The 17,355-nt window shown below is 45.7% G+C and overlaps 1 protein-coding gene across 2 annotated transcripts in view; it reads left to right on the top strand.

The window, feature by feature from the left end:
- Positions 1–17,152, top strand: part of rps25 (ribosomal protein S25) — a 389,269-nt gene extending 372,117 nt beyond the window's left edge. The window contains exons 1-5 of one of the 2 annotated variants that reach the window (XM_060909676.1): positions 13,477–13,584; positions 14,274–14,366; positions 14,627–14,810; positions 16,894–16,992; positions 17,098–17,152. In XM_060909676.1, the coding sequence (XP_060765659.1) occupies positions 13,582–13,584; positions 14,274–14,366; positions 14,627–14,810; positions 16,894–16,988 (375 nt within the window). In that variant the 5' untranslated portion in view covers positions 13,477–13,581 and the 3' untranslated portion in view covers positions 16,989–16,992; positions 17,098–17,152. Of the gene's footprint in view, positions 1–13,476; positions 13,585–14,273; positions 14,367–14,626; positions 14,811–16,893; positions 16,993–17,097 lie in introns of those variants that run through there. The other variant, XM_060909677.1, reaches the window with a different exon arrangement.
- Positions 17,153–17,355: the final 203 nt, after the last annotated feature.

The raw sequence follows: 17,355 nt of genomic DNA, 5'->3' as shown, positions 1-17,355 counted from the left end.
TTAGGCTGTGCATGTTGTTTTCCTCTTATTCCTTTCACTAATATCCTAAGTCTCCTTAACACACATTTTGACCTTATCAAGGTTTCAGTTGATTCAGTACTGTATAAGTTGGTGAAATTAGCCTATGGTTAATGTCTTTTGGCTCATTAGCGTCCAAAGCTAATTCTCTTGTTCCATTAGCTTCTAGATCTAATTGTGTTGTCTCCAGGGATCACAAGGTATTCACCACGTGTACTTAGCAACATAAAGCTAAGGGAGGCCCACACCATGTGCTTAGCATAGCAACAAGCTAACGCACTTTTCTTTGTCTCCACACATGTGGTAGCCCTTCCCCCACATTCACACATACCAACACAATCAGATCAGAACACTCCAAATTTTATAGCCCCCTCATACACACACACCCTTGCTCTCTCTCTCTCTCTATACACACACACACACACACACACACACACACACACACACTCTTATATACACATACACTACCTCATGGTTTTTCCAACTGATTATTATTTTTATCTTTGTTCTAATAAATTCATTTATTAAACAACCTGTGTGTATTCATTTGTTGTGCAAGAATATTTCTGAAGTCCCCAATCTCTCAAAGAATTCAAAAAAAGGTGCATATAAGTTATATAATTTAGCTGAATGATTCACTACTTTGAATGATTCACTGATTCGATTCATTTGAACGATTCACTGAACGATTCACTTCAAACGATTTACAGTGGTCCTTGAAAGATTGTGAACCCTTTAGAATTTTCTATATTTCTGCATAAATATGACCTAAAACATCATCAGATTTTCACACAAGTCCTAAAAGTAGATAAAGAGAACCCAGTTAAACAAATGAGACAAAAATATTATACTTGGTCATTTATTTATTGAGGAAAATGATCCAATATTACATATCTGAGAGTGGCAAAAGTATGTGAACCTTTGCTTTCAGTATCTGGTGTGACCCCCTTGTGCAGCAATAACTGCAACTAAACGTTTGCGGTAACTGTTGATCAGTCCTGCACACCGGCTTGGAGGAATTTTAGCCCGTTCCTCCGTACAGAACAGCTTCAACTCTGGGATGTTGGTGGGTTTCCTCACATGGACTGCTCGCTTCAGGTCCTTCCACAACATTTCCATTGGATTAAGGTCAGGACTTTGACTTGGCCATTCCAAAACATTACCTTTATTCTTCTTTAACCATTCTTTGGTAGAACGACTTGTGTGCTTAGGGTCGTTGTCTTGCTGCATGACCCACCTTCTCTTGGGATTCAGTTCATGGACAGATGTCCTGACATTTTCCTTTAGAATTCGCTGGTATAATTCAGAATTCATTGTTCCATCAATGATGGCAAGCCGTCCTGGTCCAGATGCAGCAAAACAGGCCCAAACCATGATACTACCACCACCATGTTTCACAGATGGGATAAGGTTCTTATACTGGAATGCAGTGTTTTCCTTTCTCTAAACATAACGCTTCTCATTTCAACCAACAACTTCTATTTTGCTCTCATCCGTCCACAAAACATTTTTCCAATAGCCTTCTGGCTTGTTCACATGATCTTTAGCAAACTGCAGACGAGCAGCAATGTTCTTTTTGGAGAGCAGTGGCTTTCTCCTTCCAACCCTGCCATGCACACCATTGTTGTTCAGTGTTCTCCTGATGGTGGACTCATGAACATTAACATTAGCCAATGTGAGAGAGGCCTTCAGTTGCTTAGAAGTTACCCTGGGGTCCTTTGTGACCTCATCGACTATTACACGCCTTGCTCTTGGAGTGATCTTTGTTGGTCGGCCACTCCTGGGGAGGGTAACAATGGCCTTGAATTTCCTCCATTTGTACACAATCTGTCTGACTGTGGATTGGTGGAGTCCAAACTCTTTAGAGATGGTTTTGTAACCTTTTCCAGCCTGATGGGCATCAACAACGCTTTTTCTGAGGTCCTCAGAAATCTCCTTTGTTCGTGCCATGATACACTTCCACAAACATGTGTTGTGAAGATCAGACTTTGATAGATCCCTGTTCTTTAAATAAAACAGGGTGCCCAAAAAACACCCGATTGTCATCCCATTGATTGAAAACACCTGACTCTAATTTCACCTTCAAATTAACTGCTAATCCTAAAGGTTCACATACTTTTGCCACTCACAGATATGTAATATTGGATCATTTTCCTCAATAAATAAATGACCAAGGATAATATTTTTGTCTCATTTGTTTAACTGGGTTCTCTTTATCTACTTTTAGGACTTGTGTGAAAATCTGCTGATGTTTTAGGTCATATTTATGCAGAAATATAGAACATTCTAAAGGGTTCACAAACTTTCAAGCACCACTGTAAATGAGACTGATTATTTTAATTATTAACCTTCAAATTTAATGAGACTGATTTAATGAGATCACTTAATAATTAACCAAATGCACCTACAACAGACTCAAAAACTCCTTCATCCCTCACGCCATCAGACTGTACAACTCCTCTCTGGGGGGGAGGAGGGGGAACAGGAGGACAGAGGACGGGAAGGAGCAGTAGCCTAGCCTGACAATAAGCAATACCGGACAATGTGCAATATAATGTGCAATATAAAGTGCAATATCTCTCCTGCTCCCCCCCCCCACACACACACACTTACCCTAACCCCACTTCTCCCCCCTTCCTCTCTTCCCCATATCTTATTCTTTTATATTTGTTGATGTAAATACTTAACTTATTTTAATTTATCTCAAAGTTTTTCTCTATTTCTTTTCTCTGTTTATCTGTAATGATGCTGCTGGAATCTTAATTTCCCTGAGGGAACCCTCCCAAAGGGATCAATAAAGTTTTATCTTATCTAATCTAATCTAATCTAATCTAATCTAATCTAAATAAATAAACAAACAAATAAATAAATAATTTTAAAAAACCAAGTAAAAAATGGAAAGTAAGAGAGGAGCTGCTGTAAATAGCCCTCGAGGGCGCCAGAAGTTATATTCAGTTCCATTCAGTGTTGTAAACTAGATTACAATTAATTGCTGTTTTTCTATAAAAATGAAAATAGTAAGTTGCTGTAATTTATATACAACAAAAACCTGTAAACGGTATCCAATAATATACTGTAATTCTTTTTACAGTAATTAACAGCAATTTTACAATACTTTATTGCTAACATTTTTTGCCAGGTATTTCCTGTAAATTCTAGTCAATTCGTGACCATGTCATGGCCAGTCATGATTTTTAAAGACTGTGTGTGTGTGTAATATGAAATTTAGACAAATATGAGCAAACACAAACACATTTACAGTGTGAAATGAGACACAAAGTAAAGTAAACACAAGGCCCGTATCTGTTGTGTTCTGCTTCTTGTTCTGTGGCTCCACAACATGCTGCAAGCGTTTTGTTCATCGCAGATCATAGCTGAATTTCTACAGCTGTAGCTCCACCCATTTTCAGTTGCACCGTTTTGAATTCACAGCAGGGCTGGTTTTCTTTGACGGGACTTTCCACATCTCATCACCTTTCCCCTGTACGAGCTCACACATGTGATTTCATAAATGAAAAAAGTCTGAGGATCAGAACATCCCTATGATATTTTCTCCATCTATAACTGATATGAAGCAGAGTTGAATGGTCCATTTTTTACAAACTGAAAAAAAGTAGTTCGCAGTCAGAGTCCTGTGTGTACAACCCTGATTCCAAAAAAGTTGGGACAAAGTACAAATTGTAAATAAAAACAGAATGCAATGATGTGGAAGTTTCAAAATTCCACATTTTATTCAGAATAGAACATAGATGACATATCAAATGTTTAAACTGAGAAAATGTATCATTTAAAGAGAAAAATGAGGTGATTTTAAATTTCATGACAACAACACATCTCAAAAAAGTTGGGACAAGGCCATGTTTCCCACTGTGAGACATCCCCTTTTCTCTTTACAACAGTCTGTAAACGTCTGGGGACTGAGGAGACAAGTTGCTCAAGTTTAGGGATAGGAATGTTAACCCATTCTTGTCTAATGTAGGATTCTAGTTGTGTTAGGGTTTTGCTGGGATTCGAACCTGGTTCGTTGGTGTGATAATCCAGCAAACCCCCACTAGGCCACCAGGGGGATGACTCAAATGCAGAGGCGTGAGGCGGAAGTAGAAAAAGAATCAAAAGGTTTATTTAAACTATATACACTATATACAGGGCAAAACAAAAGACAAAAAAAAACCAAAGAGTAAAATCCAAAAGAAAAGCAAAGTGCAAAAATACAAAAGCTAAGAAGATCAAAAAACACAGTACAAAGGAAACTGGAGATAAACATAACAGCACAAAGACTCCGTGACAAGAGGACTGAACTCAGGGGTATAAATAGACAAACTAATTAAGGACACAGGTGAAGATAATTAGGCAATTAACACAAACACAAAACACAGGAACAGTGGCGGCCTCTAGAGGCCAAAATAAACACGACATGAAAAGGAAATAACAGCGGCCTCTAGAGGCCAAAACAGTCCTAGTCCTAACAGGACCCCCCCCTCTAGGAGCGTCTCCTGACGTTCCCAGGGCGATCCGGATGGGCCGAATGGAAGTCCCGACATAGTTCTTTATCAAGGACATCCCGAGCAGGAACCCAGCAGCGCTCCTCAGGACCATAGCCCTCCCAGTCCACCAGATATTGCAACCCGCCGCGGACCCGGCGGGAGTCAAGCAGGCGATTCACAGTGAACACAGTCTGCCCCTGGAAGATGCGGGGGGGGTGGGGGGTTCCTAGGGGCAGGGGCATACGTAGACGTCAGTACGGGCCGTAACAGGGAAACATGGAAAGTGGGGTTGATCCTCAGAGTCCGGGGCAACTGGAGCCGGTAGGAGACAGGGTTCACCCTGCGCACCACCTTGAAGGGGCCAATGTAGCGAGGAGCAAGCTTGCGGTTCTCCACCCGCAGTGGAAGGTCCTTAGTGGACAGCCAAACACGCTGCCCAGGGCGGAAAGCGTGTGCAGGTCTTCTATGGCGGTTGGCCTGAGTCTGGTTGGTTCTGGAGGTCTGTATGAGGGTCTTCCTGACCTTGCTCCAGGTCTTGCGACACCGTCTCACATATTGGTTGACCGAGGGCACCCCCGCGTCCTCCTCCTGGTCCGGGAACAGAGGTGGCTGGAACCCGAATTGGCACTGGAATGGCGACAGCTTGGTGGCCGATGACTGCAGGGTGTTGTGGGCGTACTCCGCCCATGGCAGCCAGGTGCTCCACGATGTCGGGTTATCCATAGCCAGGCCTCGCAGGGTGGTTTCCAGGTCCTGGTTGAGCCTCTCCGTCTGACCATTGGACTGTGGGTGAAACCCAGAGGAGAGGCTGGCAGTGGCTCCGATGACCTTGCAGAACCCGTGCCACACTCGGGAGGAGAACTGGGGCCCTCGGTCTGAGACGATGTCCTGTGGAAGACCAAAGACTCGGAAGACATGATTAAACAAAAGTTTCGCAGTTTCAAGAGCAGAGGGGAGTTTGCACAGTGGTATGAAGCGGCAGGCCTTGGAGAATCTGTCAACTAAGACCAAAATGACCGTGTTACCTTGTGACTCAGGGAGACCCGTGATAAAGTCGACTGCCACGTGGGACCAGGGACGCCGGGGAATGGTCAGAGGATGCAGGAGACCCTGGGGACGCTGTCGTGGGTTCTTGGTTCTGGTGCAAACCTCACAGGACAGGACAAATGACCTTACTTCCTTCTCCATGTTAGGCCACCAGAAGCGTCTTTTCAGGAAGTCCAGGGTCCTCCGAGCTCCCGGGTGGGCGGTGAGAGGGGAAGAGTGACCCCACTGGAGAACCTTGGCCCGGGCTTGATGTGGGACGTACAAGAGGCCTGGTGGCCCCGTCCCAGGACCGGGGTCCTGGCGTTGGGCTCGTCGGACAGCCTCCTCAATACCCCAGCGGACAGGGGCCACAATCCGGGACACAGGGATAATAGGCCCGACTTCATTCTCCCTGTTAGTGGCAGAGAACAGTCTGGACAGTGCGTCAGGTTTGGTGTTCTTGGAGCCGGGGCGGTATGAGAGGGTGAAGTCAAACCGACTGAAAAACAGGGCCCACCTAGCCTGTCGAGGGTTCAGTCTCTTGGCTTGCTGGAGGTACTCCAGGTTCTTGTGGTCAGTCCAAACCAGGAATGGATGTTGTGCTCCCTCCAGCCAGTGCCTCCACTCCTCAAGGGCCAGTTTGACCGCTAGCAGTTCTCGATCCCCCACATCGTACCGGGACTCAGCAGGACTCAGGCGGTGGGAGAAGTAAGCGCAGGGGTGCAGCTTTCCTTCCGAACGTTGAGAGAGCACCGCGCCGACACCACTGTCCGAGGCGTCCACCTCCACGATGAATGGTTGGGAGGTGTCCGGGAGAACCAGAATGGGTGCCGTGCAGAAGCGGTCCTTGAGGTCTTTGAACGCCTTTTCTGCCTGAGGAGACCAGCCATAAGATCCACCTGTCCCTTTGGTGAGGTCTGACATGGGTGCTGCCACAGAACTGAAGTTCCTGATGAACTTGCGGTAGAAGTTAGCGAATCCTAAGAACCGCTGAACCTCCTTAACGGACTTGGGAGTAGGCCAATCCCGGACGGCCAGGGTCTTGGCAGGGTCCATTTGGAGTTGGCCTGTCCGTACAATAAATCCCAGAAAGGAGACCTCGGGAACATGAAATTCGCATTTCTGGGCCTTGGCGAACAGATTGTTCTGTAGCAGCCTCTGGAGAACCTGGCGGACATGGTGGCGGTGCTCCTGCACGGTCTTGGAAAAGATAAGGATGTCGTCGAGGTAGACAAAAACGTATAGGTTAATCATGTCCCTTAAGACGTCGTTGATTAGGGCCTGAAAAACAGCTGGTGCGTTGGTGAGTCCGAAGGGCATCACCTGGTATTCGTAGTGCCCAGACGGGGTGTTAAAGGCAGTCTTCCACTCGTCTCCCTGTCGGATACGGATGAGGTGGTATGCGTTCCGTAGGTCCAACTTGGTGAAGACGGTGGCGCCTTGGAGCAGGTCGAAAGCTGTGGACATCAGCGGAAGGGGATATCGGTTGCGCACAGTGATCTTATTCAGGCCCCTGTAATCAATACATGGTCGGAGCCCCCCATCCTTCTTGCCGACAAAGAAGAAGCCGGCTCCAGCAGGTGAAGTGGAGGGTCGAATAAACCCAGAGACCAGGGCATCTTTGAGGTATTCCTCCATGGCCTTGCGTTCTGGCTGAGAGAGTGAAAACAGTCTGCCACGAGGAGGGGTAGTCCCAGGGAGCAAGTCGATGGCACAGTCGTAGGCCCGGTGCGGAGGAAGAACGGCGGCCCTGCTCTTGCTGAATACCTCCTTGAGATCCCAGTACTCTGTGGGAACTTGAGATAACTCGGTGAGATCAGGGGGCTCGGCAGGAGACACAGGAGAGCTAGAGAGCAGACAAGAGGCATGGCATGCAGGGCCCCATTCCACAACCTGGCTTGTTACCCAGTCTATGCGAGGGTTGTGGCGAGTAAGCCAAGGAAGGCCTAGAATAACTGGGAACTCAGGTGAAGGAATCAGGTGCAGGGATATTTCTTCCTTGTGACCTTGAGACTGGAGGAAAACTGGAGAAGTAACTTGGGTGACTCTTCCATCACCTAACGCTTGGCCATCGAGGGCAGACACAGACAGTGGGACTTCAAGAGGTGCAGTCGGAATATTGATGCTTTGGGCGAAGTGAATATCCATAAAGTTCCCAGCCGCCCCTGAGTCTATCAAAGCTTGACAAGAGTGGACAGACTCACCCCAGGAGATGGAGACCGGGATGTAGATTCCTTGGCCAGGGAGTCCGGGAGAGAGGGTAGGCCCCGTCACAACCCTCCCTCGGCTGGACGGGGCGGTCCTTTTCCCAAGAGTTCGGGACATGATGCTCGGAAGTGACCAGGCTTGCCACAGTAGATGCAGCACTTGTCCCTCCTTCTGCGCTCCCTCTCAGATGCGGAGAGGCGAGTACGACCCACTTGCATGGGTTCTGGACAGTCACTGAAGGAGGTAGACGGTCTCCAGGTAGAGGTAGGGAGGCTGGGGGGGCTCAAGGCTTGGTGGCGTTCTCTCATCCTGTTATCCAGACGAATAGCATGTGAGATGAGGGTTTCGAGGTCACTTGGGCATCCAATAGAGGCCAGACCGTCCTTGATGGGGTCAGACAGACCATGGTGGAAGGCTGACACCAGGGCAGTCTCGTTCCATCCACTTACTGCTGCGAGTGTTCGGAACGAGATGGCGTAATCTGCGACGCTTCCTCCTTGCCGGATGGACATGAGCTTTCGGGCTGCGTCGGTACTGATGTCTGCCTGATCGAAGACCCGAAGCATCTCTTCAGAAAACAGCTGGAAATCAAAGCACTCAGGTCCCTGTCTTTGCCAGATAGCAGTAGCCCAGGCTCGCGCCTTACCAGCTAATAAGGTGATCACAAAGGCAATCTTGCGGCGATCCGTAGTGTAGGTGGTAGGCTGAAGCTCAAAGGTGAGTTGACACTGAGTAAGGAACTCTCGGCACTCACTGTGCTTGCCGTCATACCTCTGTGGTGCAGGAAGGCTGGGTTCGCGAGGTGAAGAAGGCAGCATTGCAGGAGGCACTGGAGCAGGAGTGGGAGCTGGATCAGGAGCAGGAGCAGGAGATGCAGGCAGAGATGTCAGCTGTGCCAGGGTTTTCCCAATTTGCTGAAGCAGTTCCTCGTGGCGAGCGAGGGCCTCACGTTGGCTGGTGAGCGTACGTCCATGAGCGTCCATGGTCGCTCCGAAGCGTGTCAAAGCTGCCATAATTCCCTGAAGGTTGGCCGGGTAGACAGTTGAAGCAGCCTCTGCTGAGTCGGTCATGACGGAGTCTTTCTGTTAGGGTTTTGCTGGGATTCGAACCTGGTTCGTTGGTGTGATAATCCAGCAAACCCCCACTAGGCCACCAGGGGGATGACTCAAATGCAGAGGCGTGAGGCGGAAGTAGAAAAAGAATCAAAAGGTTTATTTAAACTATATACACTATATACAGGGCAAAACAAAAGACAAAAAAAAACCAAAGAGTAAAATCCAAAAGAAAAGCAAAGTGCAAAAATACAAAAGCTAAGAAGATCAAAAAACACAGTACAAAGGAAACTGGAGATAAACATAACAGCACAAAGACTCCGTGACAAGAGGACTGAACTCAGGGGTATAAATAGACAAACTAATTAAGGACACAGGTGAAGATAATTAGGCAATTAACACAAACACAAAACACAGGAACAGTGGCGGCCTCTAGAGGCCAAAATAAACACGACATGAAAAGGAAATAACAGCGGCCTCTAGAGGCCAAAACAGTCCTAGTCCTAACAAGTTGCTCAACTGTCTTAGGTCTTTTTTGTCGTATCTTCCGTTTTATGATGCGCCAAATGTTTTCTATGGGTGAAAGATCTGGACTGCAGGCTGGCCAGTTCAGTACCCGGACCCTTCTTCTACACAGCCATGATGCTGTAATTGATGCAGTATGTGGTTTGGCATTGTCATGTTGGAAAATGCAAGGTCTTCCCTGAAAGAGACGTCGTCTGGATGGGAGCATATGTTGCTCTAGAACCTGGATATACCTTTCAGCATTGATGGTGTCTTTCCAGATGTGTAAGCTGCCCATGCCACACACAGTAATGCAACCCCATACCATCAGAGATGCAGGCTTCTGAACTGAGCGCCGATAACAACTCGGGTCGTCCTTCTCCTCTTTAGTCCGAATGACACGGCGTCCCTGATTTCCATAAAGAACTTCAAATTTTGATTCGTCTGACCATAGAACAGTTTTCCACTTTGCCACAGTCCATTTTAAATGAGCCTTAGCCCAGAGAAGATGTCTATAGTGCATTATTGTCCACTGTGGGGAGACTGCAGTGTGAGTGGTGTGATCAACAGTCCTAGTGTGTATCAGTCTAGTCTCTCAGAGTTGAGGAGTCTGATGATATGTGGGAAGAAACTGTTACAGAGTCTGGCTGTGAAGACCCGAATGCTTCAGTACCTTTTTCCAGATGGCAGGAGGGTGAAGAGATTGTGTGAGGGGTGCGTTGGGTCGGCCACGATGCTGGTGGCTTTCTGGATGCAGCGTGTGGTGTAAATGTCCGTGATGAAGGGAAGAGAGACTCCGATCATCTTCTCAGCTGTCCTCATTATCTGCTGTAGGGTCTTGTGATCCAAGATGGTGCAATTCACAAACCAGACCATGATGCAGCTGCTCAGAATGCTCTCTATAATCCTTCTGTAGAATATTGTGGTGATGGGAGATGGGTTTCCCTCAGCCTCTGTAGGAAGTAGAGGCGCTGCTGGGCTTTCTTGACTATGAAGCCGGTGTTAAAATAGTAAATCTAACTTGCATTGCACATCATAATGATTGACTCCTATCAAAATGACCACATGCATCAGTTCAACTGAGGCCCAGCGTCCCAAATTGAATACCTTTGTATGCAGTAAGGGTGATGCAGTGTCCTGTCTTTTGCACTGCGACGGTACAGGACGTCTTCCTGAGGCATTCTGTGAAATTTCAGAGAGAATGACAAAGTGAAAGAGACAGAAAACACAGGTTTTGTATAACCACAAAGAATGACTTGATTTGTTTCAATTCAATTTTATTTACACAGCGCTTTTAAAAATAGATATTGTCACAAAGCAGCTCTACATACATTTGGATCTTCTTCTTCTTCCGGTTGTTCCCGTTGCGGGTCGCCACAGTGGATCTGTTCTGCATATTTGATTTGGTGTAGGTTTTACACCAGATTTCCTTCCTGACGCAACCCTCCCCAGTCTATCTGAGCTTGGGACTGGCACTCAGTACTCACTGGCTTGTGCAACCCCAGTGGCTGGGTATTTTACCAAATCTGCATGTCTTTGGACTGTGGGGGAAACCGGAGCACCCAGAGGAAACCCACACGCACACATGGGGAGAACATGCAATCTTCATACAGAAAGACTCCCGTCAGCTGTCGGATTCAAACCCGGAACCTTCTTGCTGTGAGGCAACAGTGATAACCACTACACCACCCGTTTACAGAAAGCTGGATAGAAAAATAATTAATCCCTAATGAGCAAGCCAGAGTGGCAACAGCAGCAACGAGAAGCTCCCTTTAAAAAGGACTTTAATATTAGCATCATTTGAGTTGATGGTGATGATGATGATTGGATTTACATTTGAGTTTTTAAGAAAAGTTTTTATGGTATCCTGGTTTCTGCCAGGTATCCAAGGGGGGAAATGCAAAACAGACTGTATTTTTCTATTGTTTGTTGAAATTCTGACTTATAATTTCAAAATTCTGACTTTCTATCTCATTTTATACAAATGATCTTTAAAATCTTCACCTGTTATCTCAAAATTCTGACTTGCTAGCTCAAAACATCAACTTGATTCTGCTAAAAGAAAAATGGCATTAAGTAGTTATCTATAACAATATCATAAAATAATGTTCCAACAGATGTTTCTGTAATAGTCTAACCTTTCTCTTCGGAGTTTCAATATTTTAATTCTAAAACCATCAAAAGAATAGGGTGTTTTTATTTGTTTGCTCATTTTGTTCAGTATGCAAATTTATGCAAGCTGAATTAAACAGTGTCTCATTTGATTAAATACAAGTTTTCTTTAAAAAAAAGTCCCAATATTTGTCAAAAGATCAGCAATCATCTGGCAAATCCTTATTGTGATCTGCATTTATTTCTTTAAAGTGCTGATGACACGAACATGACTCTATGCAATTTCTTAAATAAACTATACAACATGGCAAAGATGTTAGATTTCTGTTATAATTACGTGAAAAGAAGCTGTTGTTACGCGAATATCCAACTTTTAATTGCACAGCACAAGAAAACTGGGTCCGTGGCTCACGGCCACGTTGTGACGTTAGCAGAAGAACACGCTGCGGTTCACTGGCTGTTCTACTCTGGTTCTACTCAGTGGAAATGGCGCATGAAAACGCCGGTGAACTCTCTAGTGCTAGCTCTTCCTCTTCTGGGAGTCTAGAATTGTGTTGATCTCTTCCGAATAGAATCTATGATAGCCTACCCTCTTTACCCTTTGCCTCTCGTTGCTAGGCGGCAGTTACATGAAAGCCGCAAGCTTTCACAAGCAAATACATGACTGATATCACGCCGACTTTATGATTACATTTATGATTATCATGTAGAATCTATAGCTCTACGTACCTTTATCTTATGTCATTTCACAACACATGTTCTGACAGGAGGACTGTCTTTGGATCTGGCATAGCTACTAGTAGACCCCCTCCGGAATACTGGCAGTGTTGCCAGATTGTGAGGTTTCCCGCCCAGTTGGGCAGTTTCAAGTGCATTTTGGTGGGTTTTGAACATATTTTGGGCTGTAAAACTTCAGCAGTATCTGGCAACACATACTGCTGACGTTTTCCAGCCCAAAATATGTTCAAAACCTACCAAAATGCACTTGAAACCGCCCAACTGGGCGGGAAACCTCACAATCTGGCAACACTGTGTAGGCACTGCTGATGGTAGTAACACACGTTTGTGCTGAACTGAACACCCAAGAGATTCTTTTAAGCTGGGAAGGGTGTCAAAACAATCCAAATCGAAGTGTTCAGAGCACAGGACGGATGTTGGTGAGGGCTCCCACTTGTCACGAGTGCGCCTGACTTGCTTCACCCACTTCACACGCAGCTCGGGATCTCTGGGAAACTTGAATAAACTTACCCCATCCTTGTGGGTTTTGGAGCAAAAGCCGGCAACACAACGCGAAGGCATAATAACTATATATATCTCATCTCATTATCTCTAGCCGCTTTATCCTTCTACAGGGTCGCAGGCAAGCTGGATCCTATCCCAGCTGACTATGGGCGAAAGGTGGGGTTCACCCTGGACAAGTCGCCAGGTCATCACAGGGCTGACACATAGACACAGACAACCATTCACACTCACATTCACACCTACGGTCAATTTAGAGTCACCAGTTAACCTAACCTGCATGTCTTTGAACTGTGGGGGAAACCGGAGCACCCGGAGGAAACCCACGCGGACACGGGGAGAACATGCAAACTCCGCACAGAAGGGCCCTCGCCGGCCCCGGGGCTCGAACCCAGGACCTTCTTGCTGTGAGGCGACAGCGCTAACCACTACACCACCGTGCCGCCCCCAACTATATATATATATATATATATATATATAAAATGTATAATAATAATACTAATAATGACAAACTGAACACCTGTCGCATCAACAACAAACTGGTAAGTTAGGAGGAAGGTTCTTTCGCTGACGTCATATAGCTCCTCCTCCTCTTTCGTCTCCTGGGTGCTGCAGCCCCGTCAAATTTGCCCAAATAGCCGCGTTTTTTTTATCATAACTTGTAAAATAGGCGCCTTCGTGAATTAATATATGGATCATCGGGAATTACTTTTTATGTTATAAAACATCGCCAAAGATGTCAAAAACGTGTCATCAGCACTTTAAATTGTCATTTTCACCAGTGGTGGCTTGCTTCAGGGAATCCAGCAGGTGGCGATAATGAGTCAGAACGCCATTCACACCTCGCTTTCACCGGAAGACGAAGAAGCGCGTGGTCAAAGCGGACGTGGATTGTTCGCAGCTTCCTTTCTCTCGCGCGGCTCGCCGAAAGCTCCATCATGGTGGGTCGCTGCGCGGAAATCACGCGGCCGTGTTGAGTTTGTGCTGCTGTTGGCCGCGGGGCCGCGGATGAGCGCGCGCTGACGGCGGGAACAGCGGCGGGGAGTCGGAAAGCGCGCGCTCCGCTGCATATTGTTCATGTTGTAATGCGATATTTGTTGTGCGCGTGATGCGGTTAGCATGTTAGCTAGCGGGCTGAGGCCCGAGGAGCGCGCACGCGGCCCCAGTTAGCAGCGGGCACGCGCGCGCATTATGAGCAGATTTAATGGTTAATATTTATTTACTTCATAACCTGCGCTTTGATCTTTAATGCGCTTTGATCTTTAATGCGCTTTGATCTTTTCTGCGCTTGTGTTGCCGAATCCCTGCGCTTTAGCGTGTTTACAGTGAACACGATGGACTTTAACGCACCAGTGTTGGTGTGTTTTTGTAATAAAGTGTTTGGGATTTGTTTATTTTACTCATTAATTTAATGCTTCTTTCATATGTTTTTAACATTAAAGAGAGCGAGCAGAGTGTTTGAGGAAAAGCCAAGGTGTTGGGGTATTTTTGTTTCAGCACCATGTTTTATATCTTACACTCTTTCGACAGTTGAATTCAGATGTTTTTGCTTTTAGGAAAAAAAACATGAATATTTCCTTAAGTTAAAAAAAATGAAGTTACATTTATTTTCACTCATCTCTGTGTCTAGCCACCCAAGGACAGTAAGCAGAAGAAGGATACGTCTAAGGCCAAAAAGGACAAAGATCCCGTCAATAAATCTGGAGGCAAAGCGAAAAAGAAGGTAAATTTGCTTTTCTTAGTCGAACACTCAAAGATCTCGCACAGCCTGTCGATTTGTAAGGAAGACGGCGGTGTGCTGCTGCTGTGGTGGTACAGACTGTCCTGTTCCTGACCCTGACCCTCTCCTCCCACTCGACATCTCTTCACTCACTTCAGGGTTCTGTCTTGTGTCGCCTCACTGTTCTCTTACTCGTTAGTCTCTGAGTCTACATCTGTAAAGCTGCTTCATGTCTGTCTAACTCTCTCCTTTCTCTGGAGTAGAAGTGGTCCAAAGGGAAGGTGAGGGACAAGCTTAACAACCTGGTCCTCTTCGACAAGGCCACTTATGACAAGCTGTACAAAGAAGTCCCGAACTACAAGCTCATCACGCCCGCTGTGGTCTCCGAGAGGCTGAAGATTCGAGGCTCCTTGGCCAGGGCGGCTCTCCTCGAACTGCTCGGCAAAGGTGATGAAATGGGAGAGAGACCCGGTTACGTGGCTGTTCGTTCAGGGCAATTAACATGAAAAGGGCAAATTTACAAACAAAACTCGTGCACGGTTTAATTTTAAACAATAATAAAGCAATATTTAACCCCATTAATGCCATTTACACACAGCATTGGTGAAGTAAATTTATTTACTGTACCGGGTTCATGCTCCACACGTGTGCTTTCAGTGTGATTGAGATCATGAATGAAAATGAGGCTGGATGGAGCAGATTACTGGTGTGTTCTGGGCTTCCTTTGTCTGTTTTTCTTCACTTCCACTCCATCACACCTGGACGTGGGTTTTTATACGAGAGTCCAAATGCATCCACATGAAAGATTCGACATCTCGTTAACGTCTTCTCTTGTGAATAGTCACTATAACGACAGAAACCAGGATCGATAGCCAACCAGGAAAAAACCCTTAGCGTTTAACCAGCGAAAATCGGTTCAACTGAGCAGATGAGTTAGAGGTGAGGGGAGCTTGTTTCAGTCTTCATGTGGAATGTTAACTGGTGTTGCAGGCGATTTGTGTTTTTAAATAAGATTGTGTTCTAACCCTGAGTCATTTCTGGAAGCCAGATTTTCACCGTGTGACGATTTGTATGGACATCTATTAAAGGTCAACTGCCTTTCAGATTTCAAGTGTCAGTCATGAAAACAATCATCTCCAACACCCAATTATTTTTTGTTTAGTGACTGAAAGCTACCGAATTCGAATCAGACTTCCGATTTTATTAGGGGTGTTTTGTGTGTGTAGAACAATGAATGAATTAATCTACCCATGGCTCTAAATTCTCCGCTGTGTTTTCCTGCTTCACCATGACCCAATACAAGATACTATGTCATGCATCACGTGGTGGGCTTTCCCCGTTCACACAAGGCATTGTAGGATACAAGTTTGAAGCAGGAGAGAAAAATGGAGGACGTGAGTGTACGAATGAATTATGAAAGACCAACTACAGTCAGGGTGGTGTCTCACTGGGCTGCGACAGCCTGTGACTAGTTGGACAGACAACTGTTGCAATAAAATATGCGAATTGGCGACAATTTTCATTTGGAATCTCACTGAATTGATCTTCGCATATTTTATCACAATTGTTTCCACCTAGTTGCAGGCTGTCGCAGCCCAGTGAGACACTACCCATACATTCGCACTTCCTGTCTCACGGAAACTGACTTGAGAAGGGTTCATGACGGCTTTGTGACACGTTTGCGGCTCTTTTGAGAGAGATTTTGTGAACATGTTCAAAATTTCAGCGATGAAGGAGCGACGCTTTGTGACTCGTGCGAGGAAATTGAGAAGCCCCGGAAGTGTTTCAGGACACTTCTTTGAAACTCTCTCGCAAATGACGTTCACAATTTGTTGCAGCCCAGTGAGATACTGGCTTAACGGAAAGCAAGAAGAAAAGACGTTATATATGAAGGAAAGGAAACGCAGGACCAAACTAATAAATATTGGCGCTCAGCGAGCACCTCGGTGTGATCAGCTGTTCGTTTAGCGACAGAATGATGGAACTGTCAGTGCACGCTCAAAGGGAAACCTGTGGATGGCAGTAATGCAACACTGGATGCCAGCTGCTGTAAAACTGCGCACACGGACTTCCTCTGTCTGCTTGACTGCACAAAGCGAGAGATTTCATGCACATGATTTGCTTTAATCCCCCCAAATAACTTGGATATTTTGTGAGATATTACAGAAATAAAAATCACAATGAGCACATTTCAGAGGGAGCTAAATTTCACTGATTTTCTGAAATTGAAAGGCCGACTTTCTTGAAACCCATAGGTCTGAGATTTGCAACAGAAATCTGAGCATTCAGTTTATAAACACTGGTCAGCTCCCAGGTTTTTGGGTGTGGGGTTGCTGCCGCTGGCCCCCACACACATGCGCACAAAGAGGCAGTTATGGATCCCCCCCCCTCCACTAAAAATTTGTCGATCAGGTTTATGTAACGTTGCGGCGTGTTTTGTTAATACTTTTAAATGTGACTCAATTGCTTTTTGGTGTCCAATGAGAGGTGAAGTTTTCCATTTTCACTTTTCTTTCCTGTCTCTCTTCAGGTATGATCAAACTTGTGTCAAAGCACAGGGCTCAGGTGATCTACACGCGCAACACCAAGGGCACTGATGAGGGAGCACCCGAGAAGGATGCGTAAACAGGTGATCATTTTCAAGATTTGTGCCGTTTTAATGAGTAATACACTTCTGCAGAATTATGTTGCTTGATTTCCAGTTGTATTAATCCGGTGTTTTTTCTCTTTTCAGGTCCTCTCCGGTTCATCAATGTGTTTTGTATAGTTAAATAAAGAACAAAAATTGATTTTTGGTCTCACTTGAGTTTTTTGGTACAATTTTATGTGTGTTCGTGTGAAAGCAGGGAGTCAAACTGGTGCTCAGGTTTGTGTTTGTGGTCAAGAAAACTTCACTGCAGGTTTGTTGGGCAGTCTGATCAGAGGTCCAGATCAGGCTACTGTTTTATACTTCTGATTTGGTTTGATTCCCTCCCACTATGCATAATTAATA

Source organism: Neoarius graeffei, chromosome 25 (genome assembly GCF_027579695.1).
Source record: "Neoarius graeffei isolate fNeoGra1 chromosome 25, fNeoGra1.pri, whole genome shotgun sequence".
NCBI classification, from domain to species: Eukaryota; Metazoa; Chordata; class Actinopteri; order Siluriformes; family Ariidae; genus Neoarius; species Neoarius graeffei.
Note: the sequence above shows the minus strand (reverse complement) of the source record. Positions and strands in the feature narration are given on the sequence as shown.